The sequence below is a fragment of the Pseudophryne corroboree genome, chromosome 6 (assembly GCF_028390025.1).
Source record: "Pseudophryne corroboree isolate aPseCor3 chromosome 6, aPseCor3.hap2, whole genome shotgun sequence".
Lineage (NCBI taxonomy): Eukaryota > Metazoa > Chordata > Amphibia > Anura > Myobatrachidae > Pseudophryne > Pseudophryne corroboree.
Window position 1 is genome coordinate 8,583,160 of NC_086449.1, and position 20,473 is coordinate 8,603,632.

Consider the following 20,473-nt stretch of genomic DNA (forward strand, 5'->3'; position numbering starts at 1 on the left):
TGCTCTGCTCTATCACACTACACTGCTAATTTACCCCCACCTCCTGCCCTGCTCTGTCACACTGCTAATCTGCCCCCACCCCCTCCTGCCCTGCCACACTGCTAATCTGCCCCCCCCTCCTGCCCTGCTCTATCACACTGCTAATCTGCCCCCCCTGCACTGCTCTGTCACACTGCTAATCTGCCCCCCTCCTGCCCTGCTCTATCACACTGCTAATCTGCCCCCACCCCCTCCTGCCCTGCTCTGTCACACTGCTAATCTGCCCCCCCCCCCTCCTGCCCTGCTCTATCACACTGCTAATCTGCCCCCCCCCCCCTGCTCTATCACACTGCTAATCTGCCCCCCCTGCACTGCTCTGTCACACTGCTAATCTGCCCCCCTCCTGCCCTGCTCTATCACACTGCTAATCTGCCCCCACCCCCTCCTGCCCTGCTGTCACACTGCTAATCTGCCCCCCCCCCCTCCTGCCCTGCTCTATCACACTGCTAATCTGCCCCCCCTGCACTGCTCTGTCACACTGCTAATCTGCCCCCCTCCTGCCCTGCTCTATCACACTACACTGCTAATCTGCCCACACCTCCTGTCCTGCTCTATCACAGTGCTAATCTGCCCCCACCTCCTGCCCTGCTTTGTCACACTGCTAATCTACCCCCACCTCCTGCCCTGCTCTATCACACTGCTAATCTACCCCCACCTCCTGCCCTGCTCTATCACACTGCTAATCTACCCCCCCCTCCTGCCCTGCAATATCACAATGCTAATCTGCCCCACCTCCTGCACTGCTCTGTCACACTGCTAATCTGCCCCCACCTCCTGCTCTGCTCTATCACACTGCTAATCTGCCCCCACCTCCCGCTCTGCTCTATCACACTGCTAATGTGCCCCCACTTCCTGCCCTGCTCTGTCACACTGCTAATCTGCCCCCCCTGCACTGCTCTGTCACACTGCTAATCTGCCCCCCCCCCCTCCTGCCCTGCTCTGTCACACTGCTAATCTTCCCCCACCTCCTGTCCTGATCTATCACACTGCTAATCTGCCCCACCTCCTGCCCTGCTCTATCACACTGCTAATCTGCCCCCCTTCTGCCCTGCTCTGTAACACTGCTAATCTACCCCCCCTCCTCCTGCCCTCCTCTATCACACTGCTAATCTACCCCACCTCCTGCCCTGCTCTATCACACTGCTAATCTGCCCCCCCCTTCTGCCCTGCTCTGTCACACTGCTAATCTGCCCCCACCTCCTGCCCTGCTCTATCACAGTGCTAATCTGCCCCCACCTCCTGCCCTGCTCTATCACACTGCTAACCTACCCCCCTCCTGCCCTGCTCTGTCACACTGCTAATCTGCCCCCACCTCCTGCCCTGCTCTGTCACACTGCTAATCTGCCCCCACCCCCTGCCCTGCTCTGTCACACTGCTAATCTACCCCCACCTCCTGCCCTGCTCTGTCACAATGCTAATCTACCCACACCTCCTGCCCTCCTCTATCACACCGCTAATCTGCCCCCACCCCCTGCCCTGCTCTGTCACACTGCTAATCTGCCCCCACCTCCTACCCTGCTCTTTCACAGTGCTAATCTGCCCCCCCCCCCTCCTGTCCGGCTCTGTCACACTGCTAATCTACCCCCCCTCCTCCTGCCCTGCTCTATCACACTGCTAATCTACCCCACCTCCTGCTCTGTCACACTGCTAACCTACCCCCTCCTGCCCTGCTCTGTCATACTGCTAACCTACCCCCCTCCTGCCCTGCTCTATCACACTGCTAATCTGCCCCCACCTCCTGACCTGCTCTATCACACTGCTAATCTGCCCCCACCTCCTGCCCTGCTCTATCACACTGCTAATCTGCCCCCACCTCCTGCCCTGCTCTATCACACTGCTAATCTGCCCCCACCTCCTGCCCTGCTCTATCACACTGCTAATCTGCCCCCACCTCCTGTCCTGCTCTATCACACTGCTAATCTACCCCCACCTCCTGCCTTGCTCTATCACGCTGCTAATCATCCCCCCCCCCTCCTGCCCTGCTCTGTCACACTGCTAATCTGACCCCCCTCCTGCCCTGCTCTATTACACTGCTAATCTACCCCCCTCCTGCCCTGCTCTGTCACACTGCTAATCTGCCCCCACCTCCTGTCCTGCTCTGTCACACTGCTAATCTGCCCCCACCTCCTGTCCTGGTCTGTCACTGCTAATCTGCCCCCACCTCCTGTCCTGCTCTATCACACTGCTAATCTGCCCCCACCTCCTGTCCTGCTCTGTCACACTGCTAATCTGCCCTCCTCCTGCCCTGCTCTGTCACACTGCTAATCTGCCCCCACCTCCTGTCCTGGTCTGTCACACTGCTAATCTGCCCCCCCCCCCTCCTGCCCTGCTCTGTCACACTGCTAATCTGCCCCCCCCTTCTGCCCTGCTCTGTCACACTGCTAATCTGCCCCCACCTCCTGCCCTGCTCTATCACACTGCTAATCTGCCCCCACCTCCTGCCCTGCTCTATCACACTGCTAATCTGCCCCCCCTGCACTGCTCTGTCACACTGCTAATCTGCCCCCCCTGCACTGCTCTGTCACACTGCTAATCTGCCCCCACCTCCTGCCCTGCTCTATCACACTGCTAATCTGCCCCCCCTCCTGCCCTGCTTTATCACACTGCTAATCTGCCCCCCTCCTGTCCTGCTCTATCACACTGCTAATCTGCCCCCCCCTCCTGTCCTGCTCTATCACACTGCTAATCTGCCCGCCCCCCCCCCTTCCTGCCCTGCTCTATCACACTGCTAATCTGCCCCCCCTCTTGCCCTGCTCTATCACACTGCTAATCTGCCCCCACCTCCTGCCCTGCTCTATCACACTGCTAATCTGCCCCCCTCCTGTCCTGCTCTATCACACTGCTAATCTGCCCCCCCCTCCTGCCCTGCTTTATCACACTGCTAATATGCCTGCCCCCGCCCCCCCTTCCTGCCCTGCTCTATCACACTGCTAATCTGCCCCCCCCCCTCCTGCCCTGCTCTATCACACTGCTAATCTGCCCCCCTCCTGTCCTGCTCTATCACACTGCTAATCTGCCCCCCCCTCCTGCCCTGCTTTATCACACTGCTAATATGCCTGCCCCCGCCCCCCCTTCCTGCTCTGCTCTATCACACTGCTAATCTGCCCCCACCTCCTGCCCTGCTCTATCACACTGCTAATCTGCCCGCCCCTCCTGTCCTGCTCTATCACACTGCTAATCTGCCCCCACCTCCTGTCCTGCTGTATCACACTGCTAATCTGCCCCACCTCCTGTCCTGCTCTATCACACTGCTAATCTGCCCCCCCCCCTCCTGTCCTGCTTTATCACACTGCTAATCTGACCCCCCTCCTGTCCTGCTTTATCACACTGCTAATCTGACCCCCCTCCTGCCCTGCTCTATCACACTGCTAATCTGACCCCCCTCCTGCCCTGCTCTGTCACACTGCTAATCTGTCCCCCCCCCCTTTCTGCCCTGCTCTGTCACACTGCTAATCTGCCCCCCCTTTCTGCCCTGCCACACTGCTAATCTGCCCGCCCCCCCCCCCCCTCCTGCCCTGCTCTATCACACTGCTAATCTGCCCCCAGCTCCTGTCCTGCTCTATCACACTGCTAATCTGCCCCCAGCTCCTGTCCTGCTCTATCACACTGCTCATCTGCCCGCCCCCCCCCCTCCTGCCCTGCTCTATAACACTGCTAATCTGCCCCACCTCCTGTCGTGCTCTATCACACTGCTCATCTGCCCCCACCTCCTGCCCTGCTCTGTCACACTGCTAATCTGCCCCCACCTCCTGCCCTGCTCTGTCACACTGCTAATCTGTCCCCCCCTCCTGCCCTGCTCTGTCACACTGCTAACCTACCCCCCTCCTGCCCTGCTCTGTCACACTGCTAACCTACCCCCTCCTGCCCTGCCACACTGCTAATCTGCCCCCCCTCCTGCCCTGCTCTATCACACTGTAAATCTCCCCCCCCCCTCCTGCCCTGCCACACTGCTAATCTGCCCCCACCTCCTGTCCTGCTCTGTCACACTGCTAATCTGTCCCCCCCTCCTGCCCTGCTCTGTCACACTGCTAACCTACCCCCCTCCTGCCCTGCTCTGTCACACTGCTAACCTACCCCCTCCTGCCCTGCTCTGTCACACTGCTAATCTGCCCCCCCTCCTGCCCTGCTCTATCACACTGTAAATCTCCCCCCCCCCTCCTGCCCTGCTCTGTCACACTGCTAATCTGCCCCCACCTCCTGCCCTGCTCTGTCACACTGCTAATCTGTCCCCCCCTCCTGCCCTGCTCTGTCACACTGCTAACCTACCCCCCTCCTGCCCTGCTCTGTCACACTGCTAACCTACCCCCTCCTGCCCTGCTCTGTCACACTGCTAATCTGCCCCCCCTCCTGCCCTGCTCTATCACACTGTAAATCTCCCCCCCCCCTCCTGCCCTGCTCTGTCACACTGCTAATCTGCCCCCACCTCCTGTCCTGCTCTGTCACACTGCTAATCTGCCCCACCTCCTGTCCTGCTCTATCACACTGCTAATCTGCCCCCCTCCTGCCCTGCTCTATCACAATGCTAATCTGCCCCCCTCCTGCCCTGCTCTGTCACACTGCTATTCTACCCCCACCTCCTGCCCTGCTCTATCACACTGCTAATCTGCCCCCCCCCCCTCCTGCCCTGCTCTATCACACTGCTAATCTGCCCCCCCCCCCTCCTGCCCTGCTCTATCACACTGCTAATCTGCCCCCCCTCCTGCCCTGCTCTATCACACTGCTAATCTGCCCCCCCCCCCCCCCTCCTGCCCTGCTCTATCACACTGCTAATCTGCCCCACCTCCTGTCCTGCTCTGTCACACTGCTAATCTGCCCCCACCCCCTTCTTTCCCACGTATGCGATGGCTCGGGGTCACATCATTCCCTTTTCTTCCACAGAATATTTTAAAGAGGACGGAGGAGGGTTCCGAGAGTGAGCGAAACGCCAGTAAGGCGCTGGACGCGGTGTCAAAGGTCTGTCTGATAAACCGCAGTGTCCATATCCTACAGACGCTGCACAGTCACACCTGTGTGATAACACAATAGCTGTGATATAATGATCGCACAAAGCACGCCTGAGTGTGACAAAGCAAATCCGCTCGTTATCTGGTGATCACATTGCTCAAAAGTCATTCACTTCTATAGGTACACATAGTGTGAAAGGACCTTCCCCCCCCCAGCCTGGGTGCAAGGATTGGGGAGGTAGGGAACTTTCACTTTTGTAATAATGTTCCTACAGTGTGACCATCTGCCCCGCTCTCCCAACGTTAGTAATTACCAGTGGGGCTATGGTAAGTTTTATACTTACAACAGTGCTGTAGAGCTGAGGACGAGTGTGAATTCTCCTTTGCCTTGTTTACGTTCATGCTGAGAACGAGTCCGTCTCGTCCTTAGCACTGAAGTGGCTACATTTTGCTAACTTTTAAGAATTCTTATAGTCTTGAATGTAGTTTCTTAAAGTGGGCAAATCAGTGACTATACACAAGATCAGGACACATCTGCAGCTGTCGGAAATCCACACACACATCTCATGATATTATGGAGGCTCCTATATAGGGCTGTAGTTACTTAGCATTACAACAAAGTTGAGACCACATCCCAAAGTGTTTCCGTGTTACATGTTTTATAGAGTAACATACATGAGCAGTAACACGTCATGTTCTGACCCAACAGATTATTCAGGAGTGTAACCGGGAAGTGGGTCGTATGAAGCAGACGGAGGAATTAATCCACATCTCCTCCAAGATTGAGTTTGATAAAATAAAGGTGAGCGTAGGAACTGGACTTAAAGGCCGGCTGGTCCTACAGCCACATTGTGGATAAATTGGTGGCTAATTGGAGCTATTCTGCTGGCGGAACGCATTCGGTTGTCATGTGTCTGTCTTTCATCGGCCAATCTTGTTACAGGCCATCCCGATCATCTCTCAAAACCGGTTCCTGGAGAAGCAGGGAGAACTGAGTGAAGTGCAGCAGAAGGGAAGTCTGTTCGGGATTAAGCCGACAAAGCTCACTCCCGTCTATTTCTTCCTTTTCAATGACTTCCTGCTGATCACACAGAAGAAAAGGTGCAAATTTTCCCTGATCACTCTCTCTTTCCTCGTCCCTGTTAGTAATCTAATCCGTTTATCGTCTCTTATAATCAAGGTATAGATGGATCTCTCTGGTCACGAGATCATAGTCACTTCTCCTTACTCCTCTATTCATCATTGGTCTCTTCTCTATCACCCTACCTCTCTCCTCTTCCACTGTCATTGTTCCCTATTCCATCCATCACTGTTCTCCTCTTCTCTATCACTCCACCTCTCTCCTCTTCCACTGTCATTGTTCCCTATTCCATCCATCACTGGTCTCCTCTTCTCTATCACTCCACCTCTCTCCTCTTCCACTGTCATTGTTCCCTAGTCCACCCATCACTGGTCTCCTCTTCCACTGTCATTGTTCCCTATTCCATCCATCACTGGTCTCCTCTTCTCTATCACTCCAACTCTCTCCTCTTCCACTGTCATTGTTCCCTAGTCCACCCATCACTGGTCTCCACTTCTCTATCACCATACCTCTCTCCTCTTCCACTGTCATTGTTCCCTATTCCATCCATCACTGGTCTCTTCTTCTCTACCACTCCACCTCTCTCCTCTTCCACTGTCATTGTTCCTTATTCCACCCATCACTGGTCTCCTCTTCGCTATCAACCCACATCTCTTCTCTTCCACGGTAATTGTTCCTTATTCCACCCATCACTGGTCTCCTCTTCTTTATCATCCCACCTCTCTCCTTTTCCACTGTCATTGTTCCTTATTCCACCCATCACTGGTCTCCTCTTCGCTATCAACCCACATCTCTCCTCTTCCACGGTAATTGTATCTTATTCCACCCATCACTGGTCTCCTCTTCTTTATCATCCCACCTCTCTCCTTTTCCACTGTCATTGTTCCTTATTCCACCCATCACTGGTCTCCTCTTCTCTATCACTCCACCTCTCTCCTCTTCCACTGTCATTGTTCCCTAGTCCACCCATCACTGGTCTCCTCTTCTCTACCACTCCACCTCTCTCCTCTTCCACTGTCATTGTTCCTTATTCCACCCATCACTGGTCTCTTCTTCTCTATCTCTCCACCTCTCTCCTCTTCCACTGTCATTGCTTCGTATTCCACTCATCACTGGTCTCCTCTTCTCTATCACTCCACCTCTCTCCTCTTCCATTGTCAGTGTTCCTTATTCCACCCATCACTGGTCTCCTCTTCTCTATCACCCCACCTTTCTCCTCTTCCACGGTCATTGTTCCCTAGTCCACCAATCACTGGTCTCCTCTTCTCTCTCACTCCAACTCTCTTCTCTTTCACGGTCATTGATCCTTATTCCACCCATCACTGGTCTCCCCTTCTTTATCATCCCACCTCTCTCCTTTTCCACTGTCATTGTTCCTTATTTCACCCATCACTGGTCTCCTCTTCTCTATCATCCCACCTCTCTCCTCTTCCTCTGTCATTGTTACTTATTCCACCCATCACTGGTCTCCTCTTCTCTATCAACCCACATCTCTCCTCTTCCACGGTAATTGTTCCTTATTCCACCCATCACTGGTCTCCTCTTCTTTATCATCCCACCTCTCTCCTTTTCCACTGTCATTGTTCCTTATTCCACCCATCACTGGTCTCCTCTTCTCTATCACTCCACCTCTCTCCTCTTCCACTGTCATTGTTCCCTAGTCCACCCATCACTGGTCTCCTCTTCTCTACCACTCCACCTCTCTCCTCTTCCACTGTCATTGTTCCTTATTCCACCCATCACTGGTCTCTTCTTCTCTATCTCTCCACCTCTCTCCTCTTCCACTGTCATTGCTTCGTATTCCACCCATCACTGGTCTCCTCTTCTCTACCACTCCACCTCTCTCCTCTTCCACTGTCATTGTTTCGTATTCCACCCATCACTGGTCTCTTTTTCTCTATCACCCCACCTTTCTCCTCTTCCACTGTCATTGTTCCTTATTCCACCCATCACTGGTCTCCTCTTCTCTATCATCCTACCTCTCTCCTCTTCCTCTGTCATTGTTCCTTATTCCACCCATCACTGGTCTCTTCTTCTCTATCACCCCACCTCTCTCCTCTTCCATTGTCAGTGTTCCTTATTCCACCCATCACTGGTCTCCTCTTCTCTATCACCCCACCTCTCTTCTCTTTCACGGTCATTGTTCCCTAGTCCACCCATCACTGGTCTCCTCTTCTCTACCACTCCACCTCTCTCCTCTTCCACTGTCATTGTTCCTTATTCCACCCATCACTGGTCTCTTCTTCTCTATCTCTCCACCTCTCTCCTCTTCCACTGTCATTGCTTCGTATTCCACCCATCACTGGTCTCCTCTTCTCTATCACTCCACCTCTCTCCTCTTCCATTGTCAGTGTTCCTTATTCCACCCATCACTGGTCTCTTCTTCTCTATCACCCCACCTTTCTCCTCTTTCACGGTCATTGTTCCCTAGTCCACCAATCACTGGTCTCCTCTTCTCTCTCACTCCAACTCTCTTCTCTTTCACGGTCATTGATCCTTATTCCACCCATCACTGGTCTCCCCTTCTTTATCATCCCACCTCTCTCCTTTTCCACTGTCATTGTTCCTTATTCCACCCATCACTGGTCTCCTCTTCTCTATCACCCCACCTGTCTTCTCTTTCACGGTCATTGTTCCCTATTCCACCCATCACTGGTCTCCTCTTCTCTACCACTCCACCTCTCTCCTCTTCCACTGTCATTGTTCCCTATTCCACCCATCACTGGTCTCCTCTTCTCTACCACTCCACCTCTCTCCTCTTCCACTGTCATTGTTTCGTATTCCACCCATCACTGGTCTCTTTTTCTCTATCACCCCACCTTTCTCCTCTTCCACTGTCATTGTTCCTTATTACACCCATCACTGGTCTCCTCTTCTCTATCATCCTACCTCTCTCCTCTTCCTCTGTCATTGTTCCTTATTCCACCCATCACTGGTCTCTTCTTCTCTATCACCCCACCTCTCTCCTCTTCCTCTGTCATTGTTCCTTATTCCACCCATCACTGGTCTCCTCTTCTCTATCACTCCACCTCTCTCCTCTTCCATTGTCAGTGTTCCTTATTCCACCCATCACTGGTCTCCTCTTCTCTATCACCCCACCTCTCTTCTCTTTCACGGTCATTGTTCCCTATTCCACCCATCACTGGTCTCCTCTTCTCTATCACTCCACCTCTCTCCTCTTCCATTGTCAGTGTTCCTTATTCCACCCATCACTGGTCTCTTCTTCTCTATCACCCCACCTTTCTCCTCTTTCACGGTCATTGTTCCCTAGTCCACCAATCACTGGTCTCCTCTTCTCTCTCACTCCAACTCTCTTCTCTTTCACGGTCATTGATCCTTATTCCACCCATCACTGGTCTCCCCTTCTTTATCATCCCACCTCTCTCCTTTTCCACTGTCATTGTTCCTTATTCCACCCATCACTGGTCTCCTCTTCTCTACCACTCCACCTCTCTCCTCTTCCACTGTCATTGTTCCTTATTCCACCCATCACTGGTCTCCTCTTCTCTATCACCCCACCTCTCTTCTCTTTCACGGTCATTGTTCCCTATTCCACCCATCACTGGTCTCCTCTTCTCTATCACCCCACCTCTCTTCTCTTCCACTGTCATTGTTCCCTAGTCCACCCATCACTGGTCTCCTCTTCTCTACCACTCCACCTCTCTCCTCTTCCACTGTCATTGTTCCTTATTCCACCCATCACTGGTCTCCTCTTCTCTACCACTCCACCTCTCTCCTCTTCCACTGTCATTGTTCCTTATTCCACCCATCACTGGTCTCCTCTTCTCTATCAACCCACATCTCTCCTCTTCCACGGTAATTGTTCCTTATTCCACCCATCACTGGTCTCCTCTTCTTTATCATCCCACCTCTCTCCTTTTCCACTGTCATTGTTCCTTATTCCACCCATCACTGGTCTCCTCTTCTCTATCACTCCACCTCTCTCCTCTTCCACTGTCATTGTTCCCTAGTCCACCCATCACTGGTCTTCTCTTCTCTACCACTCCACCTCTCTCCTCTTCCACTGTCATTGTTCCTTATTCCACCCATCACTGGTCTCTTCTTCTCTATCTCTCCACCTCTCTCCTCTTCCACTGTCATTGCTTCGTATTCCACCCATCACTGGTCTCCTCTTCTCTACCACTCCACCTCTCTCCTCTTCCACTGTCATTGTTTCGTATTCCACCCATCACTGGTCTCTTTTTCTCTATCACCCCACCTTTCTCCTCTTCCACTGTCATTGTTCCTTATTCCACCCATCACTGGTCTCCTCTTCTCTATCATCCTACCTCTCTCCTCTTCCTCTGTCATTGTTCCTTATTCCACCCATCACTGGTCTCTTCTTCTCTATCACCCCACCTCTCTCCTCTTCCTCTGTCATTGTTCCTTATTCCACCCATCACTGGTCTCCTCTTCTCTATCACTCCACCTCTCTCCTCTTCCATTGTCAGTGTTCCTTATTCCACCCATCACTGGTCTCCTCTTCTCTATCACCCCACCTCTCTTCTCTTTCTCGGTCATTGTTCCCTAGTCCACCCATCACTGGTCTCCTCTTCTCTACCACTCCACCTCTCTCCTCTTCCACTGTCATTGTTCCTTATTCCACCCATCACTGGTCTCTTCTTCTCTATCTCTCCACCTCTCTCCTCTTCCACTGTCATTGCTTCGTATTCCACCCATCACTGGTCTCCTCTTCTCTATCACTCCACCTCTCTCCTCTTCCATTGTCAGTGTTCCTTATTCCACCCATCACTGGTCTCTTCTTCTCTATCACCCCACCTTTCTCCTCTTTCACGGTCATTGTTCCCTAGTCCACCAATCACTGGTCTCCTCTTCTCTCTCACTCCAACTCTCTTCTCTTTCACGGTCATTGATCCTTATTCCACCCATCACTGGTCTCCCCTTCTTTATCATCCCACCTCTCTCCTTTTCCACTGTCATTGTTCCTTATTCCACCCATCACTGGTCTCCTCTTCTCTATCACCCCACCTGTCTTCTCTTTCACGGTCATTGTTCCCTATTCCACCCATCACTGGTCTCCTCTTCTCTACCACTCCACCTCTCTCCTCTTCCACTGTCATTGTTCCCTATTCCACCCATCACTGGTCTCCTCTTCTCTACCACTCCACCTCTCTCCTCTTCCACTGTCATTGTTTCGTATTCCACCCATCACTGGTCTCCTCTTCTCTATCACTCCACCTCTCTCCTCTTCCATTGTCAGTGTTCCTTATTCCACCCATCACTGGTCTCCTCTTCTCTATCACCCCACCTCTCTTCTCTTTCACGGTCATTGTTCCCTATTCCACCCATCACTGGTCTCCTCTTCTCTATCACTCCACCTCTCTCCTCTTCCATTGTCAGTGTTCCTTATTCCACCCATCACTGGTCTCTTCTTCTCTATCACCCCACCTTTCTCCTCTTTCACGGTCATTGTTCCCTAGTCCACCAATCACTGGTCTCCTCTTCTCTCTCACTCCAACTCTCTTCTCTTTCACGGTCATTGATCCTTATTCCACCCATCACTGGTCTCCCCTTCTTTATCATCCCACCTCTCTCCTTTTCCACTGTCATTGTTCCTTATTCCACCCATCACTGGTCTCCTCTTCTCTACCACTCCACCTCTCTCCTCTTCCACTGTCATTGTTCCTTATTCCACCCATCACTGGTCTCCTCTTCTCTACCACTCCACCTCTCTTCTCTTTCACGGTCATTGTTCCCTATTCCACCCATCACTGGTCTCCTCTTCTCTATCACTCCACCTCTCTCCTCTTCCACTGTCATTGTTCCCTAGTCCACCCATCACTAGTCTCCTCTTCTCTACCACTCCACCTCTCTCCTCTTCCACTGTCATTGTACCTTATTCCACCCATCACTGGTCTCTTCTTCTCTATCTCTCCACCTCTCTCCTCTTCCACTGTCATTGCTTCGTATTCCACCCATCACTGGTCTCCTCTTCTCTATCACTCCACCTCTCTCCTCTTTCATTGTCAGTGTTCCTTATTCCACCCATCACTGGTCTCTTCTTCTCTATCACCCCACCTTTCTCCTCTTCCACGGTCATTGTTCCCTAGTCCACCAATCACTGGTCTCCTCTTCTCTTTCACGGTCATTGATCCTTATTCCACCCATCACTGGTCTCCCCTTCTCTCTCACTCCAACTCTCTTCTCTTTCACGGTCATTGATCCTTATTCCACCCATCACTTGTCTCACCTTCTTTATCATCCCACCTCTCTCCTTTTCCACTGTCATTGTTCCTTATTCCACCCATCACTGGTCTCCTCTTCTCTACCACTCCACCTCTCTCCTCTTCCACTGTCATTGTTCCTTATTCCACCCATCACTGGTCTCCTCTTCTCTACCACTCCACCTCTCTCCTCTTCCACTGTCATTGTTTCGTATTCCACCCATCACTGGTCTCTTTTTCTCTATCACCCCACCTTTCTCCTCTTCCACTGTCATTGTTCCTTATTCCACCCATCACTGGTCTCCTCATCTCTATCATCCTACCTCTCTCCTCTTCCTCTGTCATTGTTCCTTATTCCACCCATCACTGGTCTCTTCTTCTCTATCACCCCACCTCTCTCCTCTTCCTCTGTCATTGTTCCTTATTCCACCCATCACTGGTCTCTTCTTCTCTATCACCCCACCTCTCTCCTCTTCCTCTGTCATTGTTCCTTATTCCACCCATCACTGGTCTCCTCTTCTCTATCACCCCACCTCTCTTCTCTTTCACAATCATTTTTCCCTATTCCACCCATCACTGGTCTCCTCTTCTCTATCCTCCCACTTCTCTCCTCTTCCACTGTCATTGTTCCGTCTTTTTCTCTGCCACTCTTTTTCACCTTTTGGTTCATCTAACTATCGCCAGTCTCCTCTGTGACCTCAGTCTTTTCTGTCCCCGTTGTCTTCTCCTCCCCTGCTCTCTGTTCCTCACTGTGCCGTGCTCTCTTATCCTTGTTTGTTCCTGCTCTTTGCTTCTCCTCCCCGTCACCCGCTCTCTTCTTCTCCTCCCCTGTCCCCCGCTCTCTTCTCCTTCGCCCTACCCCTGTTGTGGGGAGCCTGTCACAAAGAGATGACTATTCTGACTGTAGGATGCTCACCAGCGCTGGGATGTATTCTATCTGTCATTATTCAGCTCAGACCGTCATGTTGTTCTGGATTATGTACATCGCTCACTGGTTCAGCTCCAGTCCTGCCCTACCATGGACAACAGCTTCTTCCTGACCCTACTGGAGAATCATCAGGGAAAGACGTGTGACCGGCTCTTCAAAGCACCCACTCAGTGAGTATATCCCACCTCCTGCAGGGCGACACTGACACAGACAGAAGGGAGATATGAGCTTGTCCCTCCCTCTGCAGGGTGACACTAACGCGTCTGTATATATATCTGCAGGTCTGACTTACATCGGTGGGTGGCCGCATTTCCCAGTAAGAATGATGACACGCTGTCCGGCTGCGACACGATATATGAGGACTGGGGTGAGTGTTCTCTGTGTTATTACTGATTAGCCGGCGTGCGTCTGTAGCTGAGTGAGGGTGAGAATGGCTGTCACCAGCCGAGACTGACCGCTGCATGGGACTCTCATAGAGATACAGTCATCCTGAGCACACAGCCAATTTAAAATCAATCAAACAGAAAAATAATAAATTGATATTTTGATTCTGTTAATTAAATGCTGACTGCAGGTTACTTTTATTACATTGAGATGATAAAATATTTCTCAGACCTGTGTAAGAAAAACTACCAAGGTAGAATGGCGCTGGCAGATGTTGTAAATCCTCAAGCTGCTGAATGAAGGGTTAGTTAGACCCTTAGTATAAACAAGACAAGATATAAACAAATTCAGCGCTAGTATCTGGTTAAATAATTATACTGAAAGAATTTTATTTTAAGACATGTATCATAAATTTCATGTACATTGACATAAAATACTGTTGCAACAGATAAAAAATAAATAGTAAAAAATATCAAAAATAAAATTAGGGCAAAAGTCAACACTGCTAGATTTTGTCGTGAAATTTTTTTTCTTGAAATGCTGGGTACATTGAAAGAAGCCGGATTCCTAGGGAAATTGTAGTACCGTTATTACCAGTTCACTGTATTGAGTCCTCCGGTAGGTTAGCACTCCTTCAGCAATGGAGATCCTCTCACTGGTTAGATGCTGGTACTGATTGCGGGAGATGCACCGTAGCAGGGTCCTGGAGTTGTTATCTTTCCCAGAATTCGTCCCTTAGGTTCACAGTTCCCAATAGTTGGATAACAGGCAGGTGTCAAAAATTGAAGGTCTCAGTCTTACCACCGACGCGTTTCACTGCCGTAGCAGCTTTTTCAATGTACCCAGCATTTCAAGAAAAAAAATTTCATGACAAAATCTAGCAGTGTTGACTTTTGCTCTAATTTTATTTTTGATATTTTTTACAATTTATTTTTTATCTGTTGCAACAGTATTTTATGTCAATGTACATGAAATTTATGATACATGTCTTAAAATAAAATTCTTTCAGTATAATTATTTAACCAGATACTAGCGCTAAATTTCTCAGACCTGTCTACTGGTGATTTAATACAAGTTCCTTTTCTCCCCAGACTGCCCCCAGGTGCACTGCGTGGAGCAGTACACCGCCGTACAAACCGATGAGCTGAACCTGGAGCCCGCTGACATCATCAACGTGCTGCGGAAAACATCTGAGGGTAAGCGCAGGAGGCGGAGCCTACACAGGAATCGGACAGACATTGCATATAAAGAGCTGACATGAGTATACAGAGTGATGTGTCTACTGCAGAGCTGACACTCTAATTTACGGAAAGGATACAGTGGATAGAGATTTGTAGCCTCCAGAACTGACACTCTAATATAGGGAGAGACCGCAGTATGCAGGGAGATGCATATTCTGCAGAGCTGCCTGATGTAAAGAGAAGTCTGTTCTCCTGCAGAGCTGACTCTCATTTTTTTTTCTCTCTTCAGGTTGGTATGAGGGTATACGGCTGTGCGATGGGAAGAAGGGCTGGTTTCCCTCTCGCTACGTCCATGAGATCACTAACGAGCACGTGAGGAGGAGGAATCTCCGAGAGCGTTACCGGGTGCTCCAGGCTGCAAGACAGATAATCACCCTGTCTGGTGACACCAGGAAGAAAGCAAGTTCAGCCTGAGCTCCCAGGAGGCGAAACGCGTCAAGGTCGGGTTTCCACTTGGTTAGCCGGGTACCTGGACATAATGAACAGCCCGGGGTTTCATTGTACATTTCGTGAACAAACAACCTCTGATGTTGGATGTTAGCTGCTTGGTTCATACATGGAGTGCACAAAAGGAGATAATCTTATCCAGGCCGGGTATTGGCCACAGAACACAAAGCCATGAATGTGCTGCTATCTTCTGGATGAATGTGTGTCCTTTCCTGGCAACAGGGGGAAGAATGAAGAGCCTCCAAGGAGTCTATGGAAAAGCACAAACGTCCCCCAGATGGGACCAATTTCACGTTCAGCACAGGAACTGTTGATCACAATGGACATTAATGAAGGTTCCAGCTGGTTTCTGCCCTTCCTGCATATGGTTCTCAACCTTTCTTGGCCTGAAGACCATCATCTGATTTAGAGAAACCTGGGGCATGAGTGACATTGGGCCCAAGTGGACAAACGTTGGACAGTGCTCATGGGAGTGGTGATCCTGTGCCAAGGTCGTACTGCCAAGATTTACTGTGTTGTAATGTTTTAGGAACACTAAGAAACAATGATAATTGTACAAATGGAAAATAAGTTCCGTAGACCAATGTTCATCTCAGAACTGGAAAAGAAAGTGGACGTTAATGTAGGTTCCAGCTGGTTTCTGCCCTTCCTGCATATGGTTCTCAACCTTTCTAAGCCTGAAGACCATCATCTGATCTAGAGGAACCTGGGGCATAAGTGACATTGGGCCCAAGTGGACAAACGTTGGACAGCGCTCATGGAAGTTGTGAACCTGTGCCAAGGTCGTACTGCCAAGATTTACTGTGTTGTAATGTTTTAGGAACACTAAGAAGACGATGATAATTGTACACAAAGAAAATCAGTCCAGTAGACCAATGTTCATCTCAGAACTGGAAAAGAAAAACGCACAAAAGTCATAGTCCGGAGAGTGAGGACGTGAAGACACTGCCAGCTGGAGAAGCAGCGATGGTGCGGCCATCTTTACATATGTGGGTACAGGGCAAGGATTTTACTTCTGGCTAGTACTATGGTTTATCTCTGTCTGTGATGGTTGTGATGATGTTCACAGGATCGTTTTATGTATCTTATACAGGGAAAATAATGTGTTGTATATTTTGAACCACAAAACCGTCTCGTAATGATGTTATTTCAAGTCATGTGAAGTAAATCTTTTTTTTCTCTGGTCTGCGTTGTGTTAAATGGATGCAATGAGGCTTTCTGTGCAAAGTGTCCTGCCGACTGCGCACAGCCGAAGGAGACCTTGGGGTAAATGTATTATACCCCCATCTATAGTGCAGGTATAATGCTTACTGCCTTGCCTCTTTACCGTGGCGCACCCCCTACAGCGCATCAGCCTAGTGTCTCTTCCCTGGGCGGATCACCGGGCATGCACAAGATCTCCTGTGCTGACCGGAGCCAGCGTCCCTGTTGTGGTGATGGGGCACCTGCAGCTGTCATAATCCATAGCTGTAGGTGTCGGAACGGTCAGTGCCAATAATGAACAGCATACATCAGTCCTACCATGGATCATTTTGTTTTTATCGGCGGTCGCAGTGTCACATATAACCAGCAGAGGGTGCTGTACAGTTTTGCGAAGTCTCAAATCTGGGATTACACTGCCACCTGGTGGTATTAATAAATACTACAACTAGAACTTCATTTTACCATCCAGAAACAAAATACTTGGTGTTCTGAAGTTTTGCATCTTCAAATAATGTAATATACATATGGCTGAGGGATGACACGGTGAGGAGTAGCCTTAAACAGTTCTCGTAACCGTTTTAGTGCATTAAAAAAACTCATATTGCTCATTTTCCACAAAATTATTTTTTTGTTGTCTTCAATCCCCAAATTACTTTTGGGGATTGCAAGGAGGTCTTGAGACCAGGATAGTGCAGGGTGACTACCAAAAGGGTGGAGGGCCCTGCCCTGCACTGCTTACAGTCTATGCCAGTGTTTTCCAAACTTTTTTGAATCACGGCACCCTAGAATATCAGAAATTTTTTTCACGGCACCCCTAGGCCAAAAATTTCTTATTGAGAAATTTAGAAAGAAATATTACATTAAGTAGATTGCGTTTATATGTCATCCTTGGGGTCAGTTGTGTGGTGAGGGACAAGATTTGCTTCTGTTTGGCCACATATTATATGACTGGCAGCCACCAGCACTGGTTTTGCCTATTATATTGACCATGAATAATTTGAATTGGTCCTGGACCACCAACCCAGGGCACCCCTGCAAGTATCCCGAGGCACCCCAGGGAGCCATGGCACACAGTTTGGGAACCTCTGGTCTGTGCGATTGGGGTATAGCTTGGATGTGAACGGAGAAGAGATGAGTAGGGAGGACAGCGGGGGAGTGAGATGAGAGTTGAGGAGTACTGGGGGGTGTTGAGGAACAGGTACCTTCTCATGCCATGTGTCAATCTCCGCAGGCTGGAAGACATCCTGATAGGATGGAGGAGAGCGTTACAGGGAGAATGAGAAGATCAGCTTTAGACGTATTGAGCTGAGGTAGTTCTTGGACTACCTCAGCTCAATATGTCTAAAGTTGATCTTCTCAACACCCTCCAGTCCTCCACTATAACGTAGACCCAGCGGCGGCCAAGCTGACATAACCACCCAGCACAATGCCTGATGTCTTATCCAGTCTTTGTATTCCCATCTGCTGAAAATGCCTTCTTATCCCAACTGGGAACACAACAGTAATAACAGACAGAGAGGTAGGAGGGCCCTGCTGGTGGGCTAACACTGTATAGCGAATTAGGCATGTGATACACAAGGAAAGACGCTACCTATTGCATGATGGTCCTGCCAAGTTGCAGAGGCTTGTGGTGGCTCTATGATTTGGTCACCCAGCAATGTTGACCTGATGTCAGTGGGATGTTTGATCGCAGAAAGAGAACATATGTACAGTTATAGGTGGGGACTGTATGGAGGGGAGGTAATAGGGTAGGATAGCTTATGGAGGTTACAGTGCATCCGGAAAGTATTCACAGCGCTTCACCTTTTCCCCATTTTGTTATGTTACAGCCTTATTCCGAAATGGAATAAATTCATTTTTTCCCCTCAAATTTCTACACACAATACTCCATAATGACAAGGTAAAACAAATGTTATTTTTTTAGATTTTTGCTAATTTATAAAAAAAAAAAAAAAATATCACATGTACATAAATATTCACAGCCTTTGCCATGAGGCTCAAAATTGAGCTCAGGTGCATCCTGTTTCCACTGATCATCCTTGAGATGTTCCTACAGCTTGATTGGAGTCCACCCGTGGTAAATTCAGTTGATTGGACATGATCTGGAAAGGCACACACCTGTCTACATAAGGTCCCACACTTGACAGTGCATGTCTGAGCACAAACCAAGCATAAAGTCAAAGGAATTGTCTGTAGACCACTGAGACAGGATTGTCTCGAGGGAAGGGTACAGAAAAATATCTGCTGCTTTGAAGGTCCCAATGAGCACAGTGGCCTCCATCATCCGTAAATGGAAGACGTTCGGAACCACCAGGACTCTTCCTAGAGCTGGCCGGCCGTCTAAACTGAGCGATCGGGGGAGAAGTGCCCTAGTCAGGGAGGTGACCAAGAACCCGATGGTCACTCTGTCAGAGCTACAGCATTCCTCTGTGGAGAAACTTCCAGAAGGACAACCATCTCTGCACCAATCAGGCCTGTATGGTAGAGTGGCCAGATGGAAGCCACTCCTTAGTAAAAAGCACATGGCAGCCCGCCTGGAGTTTGCCAAAATACACCTGAAGGACTCTCAGACCATGAGAAACAAATTTCTCTGGTCTGATGAAACAAAGATTGAACTCTTTGGAGTGAATGCCAGTCGTCATGTTTGGAGGAAACCAGGCACCGTTCATCACCAGGCCATTACCATCCCTACAGTGAAGCATGGTGGTGGCAGCATCATGCTGTGGGGATGTTTTTAGCGGCAGGAAATGGCAGACTAGTCAGGATAGAGGGAAAGTTGAATGCAGCAAGGGGGTCCATTCCGAGTTGTTCGCTCGTTATTTTTTTTCTCGCAACGGAGCGATTAGTCGCTAATGCGCATGCGCAATGTCCGCAGTGCGACTGCGCCAAGTAAATTTGCTATGTAGTTAGGTATTTTACTCACGGCATTACGAGGTTTTTTCTTCGTTCTGGTGATCGTAATGTGATTGACAGGAAGTGGGTGTTTCTGGGCGGAAACTGGCCGTTTTATGGGTGTGTGCGAAAAAACGCTGCCGTTTCTGGAAAAACGCGGGAGTGGCTGGAGAAACGGAGGAGTGTCTGGGCGAACGCTGGGTGTGTTTGTGACGTCAAACCAGGAACGACAAGCACTGAACTGATCGCAGATGCTGAGTTAGTCTCGAGCTACTCAGAAACTGCACAGAGAAATCTTTTCGCAATATTGCGAATCTTTCGTTCGCAATTTTGATTAGCTAAGATTCACTCCCAGTAGGCGGCGGCTTAGCGTGTGCAAAGCTGCTAAAAGCAGCTTGCGAACGAACAACTCGGAATGAGGGCCAATGTACAGACATATCCTGGATGAAAACCTGCTCCAGAGCGCTCTTGACCTCAGACTGGGGTGACGGTTCATCTTTCAGCAGGACAACGACCCTAAGCACACAGCCAAGATATCAAAGGAGTGGCTTCAGGACAACTCTGTAAATGTCCTTGAGTGGCCCAGCAAGAGCCCAGACTTGAATCCGATTGAACATCTCTGGAGAGATCTGAAAATGGCTGTGCACCGACGCTTCCCATCCAACCAGATGGAGCTTGAGAAGTGCTGCAAAGAGGAATGGGCGAAACTGCGGTGTGCCAAGCTTGTGGCATCATATTCAAGAAAACTTGAGGCTGTAATTGCTGCCAAAGGTGCATCAACAAAGTATTGAGCGAAGGCTGTGAATTCTTATGTACATGTGATTTCTTAGTTTTTTTTATTTTTAATAATTTAGCAAAAAAAACAACAACAAAAACTTTTCTCTAACGTCCTAGGGGATAGATTGGGTTCATTGGAGCCTGGCACTTTAAGAAATCATTAGTGTGTGCTGGCTCCTCCCCTCTATGCCCCTCCTACTTGACTCTGTTTAGAAGAATGTGCCCATAGGAGCCGGGTGCATTCTCTGGAGCTCCAGACAGTTTTATTAAAATTTTTATTTAGTTTATTAGTTTCAGGCACACTGGTTGGTAACCAGTCTACCAGCGTCGTGTGACTGAGGGAGGGGGAGGGG

General features: G+C 49.9%; 1 protein-coding gene across 3 annotated transcripts in view; it reads left to right on the plus strand.

Annotated features, from left to right (window-relative positions):
• LOC134935897 (rho guanine nucleotide exchange factor 15-like) overlaps positions 1-16,433 on the plus strand; it is a 73,081-nt gene extending 56,648 nt beyond the window's left edge. For all 3 annotated transcript variants that reach the window (XM_063930748.1, XM_063930749.1, XM_063930750.1), the window contains 7 exons: positions 4,918-4,992; positions 5,692-5,784; positions 5,926-6,083; positions 13,200-13,346; positions 13,458-13,543; positions 14,652-14,756; positions 15,031-16,433. In XM_063930748.1, the coding sequence (XP_063786818.1) occupies positions 4,918-4,992; positions 5,692-5,784; positions 5,926-6,083; positions 13,200-13,346; positions 13,458-13,543; positions 14,652-14,756; positions 15,031-15,215 (849 nt within the window). In that variant the 3' untranslated portion in view covers positions 15,216-16,433. The remainder of the gene's footprint in view (positions 1-4,917; positions 4,993-5,691; positions 5,785-5,925; positions 6,084-13,199; positions 13,347-13,457; positions 13,544-14,651; positions 14,757-15,030) is intronic.
• The last annotated feature ends 4,040 nt before the right edge of the window (positions 16,434-20,473 follow it).